This window comes from Cajanus cajan, chromosome 8 (genome assembly GCF_000230855.2).
Source record: "Cajanus cajan strain Asha chromosome 8, NIPB_CcT2T_4, whole genome shotgun sequence".
NCBI lineage: Eukaryota > Viridiplantae > Streptophyta > Magnoliopsida > Fabales > Fabaceae > Cajanus > Cajanus cajan.
Window position 1 is genome coordinate 9954584 of NC_138524.1, and position 11135 is coordinate 9965718.

Consider the following 11135-nt stretch of genomic DNA (forward strand, 5'->3'; position numbering starts at 1 on the left):
GTTAGTTTGAGATAGTTTAAGTATAAATTTTCTATGCTAGTAGTCAAAATATAAAGAATGTTTAATTCAAAGAGTAAAAAGGAGAGTTCTCACTCTTTAAGTTATATATTTTAATTTATTCTATAATAGTAAATTTGATTTATAAGAAACTTGTATATGATTAATATTTAATCGCTTCAAAGTGGCGTTTTCGTCCATGTTATGGGTTTGGCTTCAAGTTGACACCATAAGGTGGTCGGAGGGGGAATTTTACCAGGCCCTCTTTCTAGCGCCAAATGTTCTTACCGATGTCACCGATATCAACTCGTCTTTTGGTATGGGATGCCTTCTTCCCCAGGTTCAATTCTCTTCGCGATCTTCGATCTTCTTCTTGAGGTCCTCGGATGTACCTGCAAAAAGGACTCCGACGATCAAGTTAGTTCCCTTTCTCCCATGTCATGTACTGCTTATATTATTACCTGTTGTTGTCCTCGTGTAACCGTGTAACTGTTGTTTGGTTATTGTCTGAAGGTTATTGGCGGTTAAGCCATGTCATCTCGGTGTGCCGAGGTGTATTACCAGTCTTCTTTCTCCGATGTTACACCTCGGCATTTCATATGTTTATCCTAATTTACACGAATGGTTATCTCGGTCCGAATTATCTAGTGAACTCGGTTAAGGTCGGCCTTAGCCAGGTTGGTACATAAGCCCCCCAAGCTCTAAGCGAGATAGGAGCGAAAGAGGTTAATGAGGCCGAAGTGGCCCAAATGTGGAGATGACCGAGATTAGATAATGAAGGGTCAAAGCATAAAAAATAAGTGCGCACTTGAGGTGACATGAGGAGTCACAGTGATAGGGAAAATGACAGCTGGTACCCCAAAGGGCGCGGCGTTTCAGTGCACGTGCTGAAGAGTTATGGGATGTAATAAATGAGTGTCACATACGAAACGACAGATGCCCTGGGGATGTGTGATTTGTAAAGAAAACGCTTGGGTTCTGGAGGGATGTAAAAATAGTCATTAAAAAGGGATTGTGCGCACACTCTTGAGTATTTGCTCATCATTCGTATATTCTGTTGAAGAAGTGCTAGAAGGTGAAGTGCAAGATTAGCGTCCACAAGTGTGAAGCATTTGTATTTCCAGGTATTTTCTTAGCCCTGCTGCTTCGCGTTTAAGTTGTAATCATGTTGTATACGAATCTCATAGGTTTAGGTTGAGAGGTAAAGGGGAAATGGAAGGTGACAAAGGAAAGGGTAAAATGGTTGAAATAGAGGAGACGAAAGTACGGAAAAGAGGAGGAAACAACCGAAGAGACTCTCATCCCAAAATTGTAACATCTGGGTATGAATGAGTGAGAGGTGATGTTGGTCAGTATAGCAGCAGGTTTGGGGATTTAATAGGGGTGAGTGTCTTGCAACATCACCTAAAGTTTTGTGTGCCTCCTATGCTAGAACAAATCATAATAGAACCTTGTTCATCTGAAGAACGTGTGTATTTTGAAGGGTCAAACGTATCGCCCAGTATATACATGTATAAATGTGTGTTTAAGGATTTAGGTGTGCTAATGCCGTTTACACCGTTTGAGTGTGAGTTCTTGAAAAAGGTGAACATAGCACCCAGTCAACTACACCCTAATAGTTGGGGCTTTTTACGTGCATTTCAAGTATTGTGTGCAGTATTAGGGATGGAAGTGAGTGTGCCCAAGTTTATGCATTTTCATCGAATAAAGCTAGGAGAACCACCCTTTGGTTGGGTTTCGTTGAGCGGGAGTTCAAAGGGAGGAGGATTGTTCCAAATATTCACACAGTCGTATAAGAACTTCAAACAAGAATACGTCAAAATTCGGTCTACGTGTAGTGATCCGAGATTAGACTGTGTGTTCTTCTTGAATGGAAAGCTGAGATTCCCCTTCTACTGGCAATCTCAGCCTATGAAATTTTCTGGCTCGGAAGGTTTGGAATTAACACCCTCCGAGGTGGAAGATATAGATAAATTGCAAAGGCTACCTCGGCCTTTAGAAAGCAAGTCGATTTTAATGCTTGCTGGATCAAAGAGTCCCCAAGATGACCTAGAAAGTAAGTTATAATTATAATGTTGATGACGATTGAGTATGTCTTGAATTGATTCTTACGCAATATTATGTTGCTTGATGTAGGTATCATGAGCTTGGGGTGAGTTCGCCGACCTCGCATGGAAGGTCGTCTAAAAACCGGCCGAGATCGTTGCATCAACGATATGACACAGAGAACCCTTTATCAAGGTTGGATCATGTAAGCATGTCACCCGACGTGATTTCCTTTTGGAATGCCGAGTTGACTGCAAGTTTATTCTACAAGGAGGATCCAGCCTATATTGCTGATAAAGCCTTAATTGAGAAGGTTGGGGTTGTTCAAGGTTTGGACTCGGTACAAGTATTTCTTCAAAGATCCATTGCTGTGGTGGATCATTGGAAGAAAAAATGGGACAAGAATGCTACACTGATGTCCAAACTAAAAACCGAAAATGCGCAGGTCGGGCCCTTGGTTAAGGAGGTTGGTGATCTGAAAAGAAAATTGGAGGAGAATTCCAAGGCCTTTGAAATCTCGGTGAGATCAAACAAATCTTATGCAGCAAAAGTTGAGGATCTTTTGAAGAAGGTAAATTCGTTGGAAAAGGAGAAGGAAGCTCAAACACAAAACATGAAAGTATTGGAAAAGAAAACAAATGAGTACGAGGGCAATATCCACAACCTGAAGGAGGAGATGGTAGAGCTGTACAAGAAAAACAAGGCCTGCCAAGAAGTTATTGCAATCAATGTGAAAAAGATTGGGGACTTAGATAATGAGAACAAAAAGATGAAAAGTGAGATGGAGGCTACCGAGTACCAGGTAGTAGTAGAACATAAAAGGGGTTTTGCCAAGGCATTGAGACAAGTGCAAATTGTTGCCCCAAATGTCGATTTGGGAGAAGTTCACATCACGAAAGATGTTTTCAAAGGGAAGCTTATCAATGAAGATGACATCCCTGACGATGTGAGCGGCGAGGAAAATAATGAGTAACTTTGCTAATGTAACTACTACTAAAATATTTGGCATTTAGGATTTATGTTTACTACTGCTTTGTCTGGCCTCCATAGGCTAAATATGTAATTTTGAACTATGTGATGATGTTTTAAATGTTGAATTAATTACATTGCTTACATAAATTTGACTTATGTTAAATGTTGAGTTAATTCCCTGATCATAAATATTGACGTCTTGATTCTAAATTTAAACAAATTTACTAACCTGTAATTTCGAACTCGGCTAACTTGAATGATAAAGGATATAATTGGCTCGGACTCGGCCAAGGATTTCACGGTTTGGCTCAAATTTAGTCAATCTGAGTAATTTACGTACTTCAAGGTTGGCTAATTTAATAAAATTGCATAAGGTTGGCTTCGCACTCGGCCAATCTAATAAAGTTTCGTAAGGTTGGCTTCGAATTCGGCCAACTTGATAGACAAAATTTTGTGAGGTTGGCTTCGAATTCGGCCAATGTAAAAGACTTTCATAGCTAGGCTCAAACTTGGCCAATCTTGAAAATATATTGTTAAATAAAGAATAATAGATGCACATATTAAGAAAAGGGAACTTTGATATATCTTGTCATTTGATTACATCCTTTAAGGTTCAACAAAGCATGCCTCGTTAAAACCTCTCTGGCCAAAACCCTTCAATGTTTTCAAACTGGGAAAAAAGACCAGAGTAGGAAAAAGAGTACAATGCTTGGATTCAAATACTTCAGCTGTAATAAAATTTCAAGTGAGTGGCATTCCAAGTTCTAGGAAGAACTTTACCACTCAGCTCAATTAACCGATATGCCCATTTTGTAAACATTCCGAGATTCGAAAGGGGCCTTCCCAATTTGCTGCAAACTTTCCTGCCGATGTGTCTTTTCGGGCATCTCCGGTGGCTCGCCATACGAGATCGCCCTCACGGAATGACCTCGGCTTCAATCTTGAATTGTATCGTCTTGCAGCGCGAAGCTTACAAGCTTCTTCATGTATCTTGGCACATTCCCGAGTTTCAGCAAGCAAATCCAGATCCAATATGAGTTGTTCCACATTCTGAGTTTCGTCAAAAGTTAATCGTCTGTGACTTGGTTCACCGACTTCAACTGGGATCATAGCATCGGATCCGTAAGTTAATTTGTATGGGGTCTCCTAAGTGGTGGTTTGTGGAGTACAATGGTATGCCCATAAGATGTTGGTGAATTCCTCCACCCATTCTTCTTTTGTTGTGCCCAACCTTTTCCGAAGTTCCCTGAGAATAATCTTATTGGCCGCTTCAGCTTGTCCATTTGTTTGTGGATGTTCGACTGAAGTTACTTTGTGGTTGATTCCCAGTTGTTTCAAGAACTGTTCGAAGTTTTTGTCTATAAACTGCTTGCCATTGTCGGTGGTAATTGGTTGGGGTAGGCCATATCTACAGATGATCTTCTTCCATGTAAACTTCTAGACATTGGCTGCTGTGATTTTTGCAAGAGGCTCTGCTTCAATCCACTTTGTAAAGTAATCAATACCTACAACTAGAAATTTTAATTGATTCTTAGCAATTGGGAAAGGACCAAGTATGTCCATTCCCCACCATGCGAATGGCCAAGCTGATTGCATGGAATGCAATGCTGTTGCAGGTAGTTGGTGTAAGTTGCCAAATTCTTGACAAGCTTTACATTTCTGCACATACACTTTACAGTCTGCTCTCATTGTGGGCCAACAATAACCAGCTCTGATAACCCGAGTTGCCATGGAGCGAGCACCAGAATGCATTCCGCAAATACCACGATGTATCTCATCCATTACATATTGAGCTTGGTCTGGGTTTAGACATTTGAGAAGAGGGGTTGAGAAACCTTTTTTGAATAAGTCACCAGCCTCAATTTGGAAGTGAGCGGACTTGATTTTGATCTTGGATGCCTCAGCTTTGTTGTCTGGTAAAATTCCATCTGTGAGATATTTCCAGATATCCGACATCCAAGTTGATTGTCCTTGGTCATCAGTGGATATCGCCAGAAAATCTTGATTCGGGGCACTGATGGTTTCTTGTATGATTGTTTTGTGTTGCCCAGGGCGTTTGGTGGACGCAAGCTTGGATAACATATCAGCTCGGGCATTTTGCTCTCTAGGAATATGTTTGATCTGGAAATCATCAAAGGAAGAAGTTAAATGAGTTACCATTAAATTGTATCTTTGGAGTTGTGGTTCCTTTGTTTGGTAACTTCCTCCTACTTCCTCTGCAATCAGCTTTGAATCACTACAGCATATCAACCTTTTAACACCGACATCTTTGGCTAACCTCAAACCTGCCAGAAGTGCTTCGTATTCAGCTTGGTTGTTGGTGGCTTGAAAATTGAATTTGATGGCTAATTCCAGCATCATGTTGTTAGGTCCTTCAAGAATTATGCCTGCACCACTTCCTTTAACATTGGACGATCCATCTACATGCAAAATCCAAGTTGGACTTTCTGTTTGGACTGCGGGTGTGAGCTCGGCTATAAAGTCAGCGAGACATTGAGCCTTAAGAGGTCCCCGGCTTTCATATCTGATATCATACTCGAACAATTCAATTGACCAAGCTGTCATTCGCCCTGCTAGATCGAGCTTTCTGAGTATCTGCTTGATGGGATAGTCGGTCTTAACCACAATTTGGTGACTCTGGAAATAAGGACGAAGTCGACGAGCCGAGGTTACCAATGCCAACACCAACTTCTCGATTGTTTGATATCATTTCTCGGTGTCCTGCAAAACACGACTGATAAAATAAATGGAAATTTGTGTTTTACCATCCTCTTGTACAAGGGCTGCGCTAAGGGCTGCGCTAAGGGCATTATCAGCTACAGTAAGGTATAGCAAAAGTTGAGCTTGGCTGCGCGGCTTAGACAAGATGGGAGGAGCAGATAAGAATTCCTTGAAATCGGCGAAAGCTTGTTCACATCGGTCGTCCCATTGGAAATCTTTTGGCTTTTTAAGGAGGGAGAAAATAGGTTTGGCTTTCTCTGCCATCTTGGGAATGAATCGAGATAGTGAAGCCAGTCGACCTGCTAACCTCTGCACCTCCTTGTGATTTTGTGGACTGCGCATGTTAATCAGAACGTGGCATTTGTCAGGATTCGCCTCAATTCCCCTGCATGTTATCATAAATCCCAAGAACTTTCCACCTTGGACCCCGAAAACACATTTCTCGGGATTTAATCTCATGTTATGTTGTCGGACTTGCTGGAAAATCTCAGCTATGTCTTGAACATGCTCAGCAGGAGATTTGGTTTTGATTACCATATCATCCACGTAGACTTCAAGGTTGCGTCCGATTTTCTTAGCAAACACCTTATCCATTAGGCGTTGGTAAGTTGCTCCTGCATTTTTGAGTTCAAAAGGCATAACACGGTAACAGTAATTGGCACGCTCAGTAATAAAGGCAATATGGTCCTGATCTGGAGGATACATAAGGATTTGATTATAACCTGAATATGCATCAAGAAAACTGAGCATACCGTAACCTGAGGCTCCATCAACCAACCTGTCAATGCTGGGAAGTGGATATGAATCTTTGGGACAAGCTTTATTTAAATCTGTGTAGTCAACGCACATACGCCAGTTCCCATTGGATTTCTTGACCATAACTACATTGGCTAACCAAGTAGTATATTTAATTTCCCTGATGAATCTTGCATCCAAAAACTTTTGAGTTTCAAGCTTCACTGCTTCATGCCTCTCACCACCGAGCTTCCTTTGTCTTTGTGATACAGGTTTTGCTTCCTTATAAATTGCCAATTTATGACAAATGAAGTTGGGATCAATCCCAGGCATATCTGCACTAGTCCAGGCGAAAAGGTCAGCATTGTGAGTGAGAAGTGCCATGATTTTACCTTGAATGTCTGGATCCATGCATTGGCCAATTCGAGTACATTGGGTGGCTGTGTTGCCGATCTGGAATTTGATCAACTCGTCAGTAGGATTTGGACAATGATCATGCATGTCAACTCGAGGACCTAACTCGGTAGTGGCTGTCAGGTTAACATGAGCTACCATGGTGGAATTGGATACTTTGGGTGGGACTGTGACAGGGTGAATCTTCAAGCTCTCAGCATAACACTTTCGTGCCACTTGTTGATTGGCTTTAACAGTCACTATATGGCCATTCATCCCCGGAAACTTCATGGAGAGATGAAGGGTAGACACAACCGCTCCAAGTTTGTTTAAGGTGGGTCTTCCAATGAGTATATTATATGAAGTGACAGCATCCACTAGCAAGTATTTGACTAAGATACGTCTGGAATTTGTTACTGTGCCAAAAGAGGTTAATAGTTCAATAAAACCACGAGTATGGACGCGCTCACCTGCGAAACCAACAAGGGGTTCCGAGTATGGTTGAATTAAACTATGTGGGAGATCAAGTTTCAGAAAGGTCGGCTAGTATAGCACATCAGCAAAGCTTCCTTGATCAATCAAGGTTTTGTGAACTTCCCAGTTTGCAACTTCGACCGAGATGACCATGGGATCATCTTGGTTTAAGCTTACGCCTTCATAATCTTCATCAGTGAAAGTGATAGGAAGAGTTGGAGTTGTCGGCTTCGACTCAGCATTGTCACAATTATTGATGCTGTGGATAGTACGAAGATGGCATTTTCGAGCCGAATTGGAACTTCCACCTCCAGCAAAACCTCTGGCTATGGTGTTGATCACACCACGTATGGTGTGTTCCTCAGGGGGTTTTTCAGTACGCTGTTGATCAGTGCCATTGGAACTCGGTTTACCCTCTTGTTGTGGATTTGTATTGTTGTAACGATTGTTCTCGAAACGACCTTGGTAATCCTGGTATCGTCCACCTTGATATCGTCCACGACCACGTCCCCGACCGCGAAAGCCTCCACGGGAAGTTTGACCTCGGTGAATATATTGTCCAAGTTGTCCTGCTTGAATAAGCTCTTCAATTCGATCTTTAAGAGTCCAGCATTCTTCCGTGGTGTGCCCGTGATTCCGGTGAAAATGGCAATGTTTGCTTTTATCAGCGTTGGGCGGATTGTGTGCTGGGGGAGGTAGAGATATCAAATCTGCATGGTTAGCCTCTTCCAAAATATTAACACGAGGGGCGTTAAGAGGTGTATAAAAGTCAAACCTGGGACCACGCGCGTGGCGTGGTTTTTTTTATTTTTGGTCCGTAAAATAACTTTTAGATTTCTCTTTACCGCTACCGCTAGCTTCACCTTTGTTAGAGAGACTTTCTCGGATGGTGTTGCGGAATTCGGCGTGTTCCTCCATCTGAATATACCCTGCTGCACGGGCTCTAAGTTCGTCCATATTTGCTGGCTGATGTCTGCATAGACTATCCACAAAAGGTCCAGGTTTTAGAGCCATCAACATGGAATGGAGGGCGACTTCCGGGTTAAGATGACGGATCTTGATGGAGACATTGGCAAAGCGTTCCATAAAACATCTTAAGGATTCGTCATCTCGTTGCCTCAGGTTGGACAATGCCGCTGATGTTATATGATGAGGCCGACTTGTAGCGTATTGTGCTGAGAAAAGTCGTACCAGGGTGTCAAAGTTGTTCACAGAACGGGGTGGAAGTTGGGTATACCAACTAAGTGCTGCGCCTTTAAGTGAGGTTGGGAAGACACGACACATGATGGCGTCTTCATTCGTGTAAAGATTGACTTGAGTGACGTATGCATCAATATGCTCGTCAGGATCAGTTGTTCCATCATACCGTTCGATGTTCAGTGACTTCCATGCCGGTGGTAGGGGAACTTCCATGATGCCATCCACGAAGGGGTGGCGCTGAGAAGAATGATGGTCATACGTTGCCCGACTAGTATGAGTATGCGTAGAACGGTGAGTTCGGGAAGATTCTGAAATATAAGTAGGATCTGAAGTGGAATGGTGCTCTTCGGTTGCCGTTGGAACATGGCTAGACCGAGGAGGAGGAGAAGGGGAATGATGATGTTGTGCATGGGCGCGAAAGGCTGCATTTTCTGCACGTAATTGTTGCAAGACATCTTCATGTTGTTTACGCATGGTTTCCATCGCTGCTGCATGTTGCTGTTGCATCAACTCGATTTGCTCAAGTAATCGCCTCAAAGTGGCGTTTTCGTCCATGTTATGGGTTTGGCTCCGAGTTGACACCATAAGGTGGTCGGAGGGGGAATTTTACCAGGCCCTCCTTATAGCGCCAAATGTTCTTACCAATGTCACCGATATCAACTCGTCTTTTGGTATGAGATGCCTTCTTCCCCAGGTTCAATTCTCTTCGCGATCTCCGATCTTCTTCTTGAGGTCCTCAGATGTACCTGCAAAAAGGATTCTGACGATCAAGTTAGTTCCCTTTCTCCCATGTCATGTACTGCTTATATTATTACCTGTTGTTGTCCTCGTGTAACCGTGTAACTGTTGTTTGGTTATTATCTGAAGGTTATTGGCGGTTAAGCCACGTCATCTCGGTGTGCCGAGGTGTATTACCAGTCTTCTTTCTCCAATGTTACACCTCGGCATTTCATATGTTTATCCTAATTTACACGAATGGTTATCTCGGTCCGAATTATCTAGTGAACTCGGTTAAGGTCAGCCTTAGCCAGGTTGATACATATATATGAAACTATAAAGTAAAAAAAGAAGTATAATTAAAGCAAGACGTTTATAATTAGATCCGAGGTATATATTAACTAAAAACTAAGGGTTGGATGAAACCCTAAACCTACTTTTAATTCTGACCACTGAGACGACATGGGATGGAATAGATACTTTAATTGCGCAGGATATTGCCAAAGGTATCACAGATTCAGATTAACTTAACCTAACTACCATGAGTCGCTTATAGAAGCCTAACCACAGGGAAAGTAAAGTGTAACTTTTAAATATGAATGCACCTATTACCTATATACTAACTCCTTAGCAAATTAAATAAACTAAAGAATTAATGCAATTCTCAACATAGTGTGATTGTGATATTTCCCCTCTCCAACGTTTTCTCACCCCGACAAAACTTAGTGGGAGGTCCCTTATTTTCAAGACCAAATACACACTATTTTCTTTTTCATTACTTTTTGCTTTGGTCAAGCCTACCTCAAAAAAACTCAAATTTCAAACTCTATTCTCTTCCTTTAATTATCTTCCTCACGTGTTAAAGAATTTTTATATAGTATATAAAACAAAAGGGTCCTTATATAACTCATGATCTCTTTGTCAAACAAACATGCATATGATCACCATCTTTGGATTTTTTTCCAACAAATAATTATAATCTAATTAATTTAGGAGGAGACATGGAATCATACTAATTAATTATATCGGGTTCTTATTTTTTATTGAGTAATTAATCTCTAGCTATGTATCGGTGGATGATTTGGTGAGCAAAGCCCCCCAAAATGGACTCAGTGATCTTAAAGTAGAGCAGGTATTTTACTTTGTAAGAAAAAAAAAATTTAATCCCAACGTGCACCACTTAATTAATTTCACACATATATGAACTTAGTGTTTATTTTTTAACCATTATCTTGTTGATGTGGATCGACATTGAGCCCACTCTAATTAAATTTGTAAGCTTTTTATTTTTTTCCTCTTCTCGTAAATTATTTGGGGTAAAGGGGAAAAACAGATCATGCATTATGGATAAGCACTTTTAATTTTAATGTTCCTCAAATGAATGGCAGTTAATAATTACACTCCTACGAAAGTTGCAAACATCATAAAAATTTTATGGATTAGGATAATGTTACCTTCCTGCATAATAATTGAACGGTTCTTTTACTGAAAATGGTTGTCTGTATCATATTTCACATCTTCACACATCTGCATTATTATCAGAATTGAACAGAATATTGTTGTATAATAAAATGGTTAAGAATAATGTTTCTAATAGTTTCTAATAAAATTAAGTTAAGTGAAAGAAAATCAAGAATAAATTATGTGATTAGAAAAAAAATAAACAAAATATGTAAATAAATAACATTATTCTACTAATAAATTATTGACCTGAATGGTGCTGAAGTTAATTTCTTAAGAAAGGAATTTTATTTTTCTTTTTATTTCAAATTGTAAATTTTGACTCGGTCAATAATTAAGAAAAGATTAAAACTAAAATTCATCACAAAGATTAAAATCATTTTTATATTTAAACCAATAAATAATTTGGATCTATAAAG

General features: G+C 40.6%; 2 protein-coding genes across 2 annotated transcripts; both read right to left on the minus strand.

Annotated features, from left to right (window-relative positions):
• Positions 1 to 4452: 4452 nt before the first annotated feature.
• Positions 4453 to 5580, minus strand: LOC109799227 (uncharacterized). The gene has a single exon (XM_020359779.2). It carries the CDS (start codon positions 5578 to 5580, stop codon positions 4453 to 4455), a length of 1128 nt encoding a protein of 375 aa, XP_020215368.2.
• A 1827-nt stretch (positions 5581 to 7407) lies between these two features.
• On the minus strand, positions 7408 to 9093 carry LOC109799226 (uncharacterized). Its single transcript, XM_020359778.2, has 2 exons — positions 8184 to 9093; positions 7408 to 8063 (listed from the first exon to the last, which is right to left on the minus strand). The coding sequence occupies exons 1-2, from the start codon at positions 9091 to 9093 to the stop codon at positions 7408 to 7410; spliced, it is 1566 nt and encodes a 521-aa protein (XP_020215367.2).
• Between the last annotated feature and the right edge of the window lie 2042 nt (positions 9094 to 11135).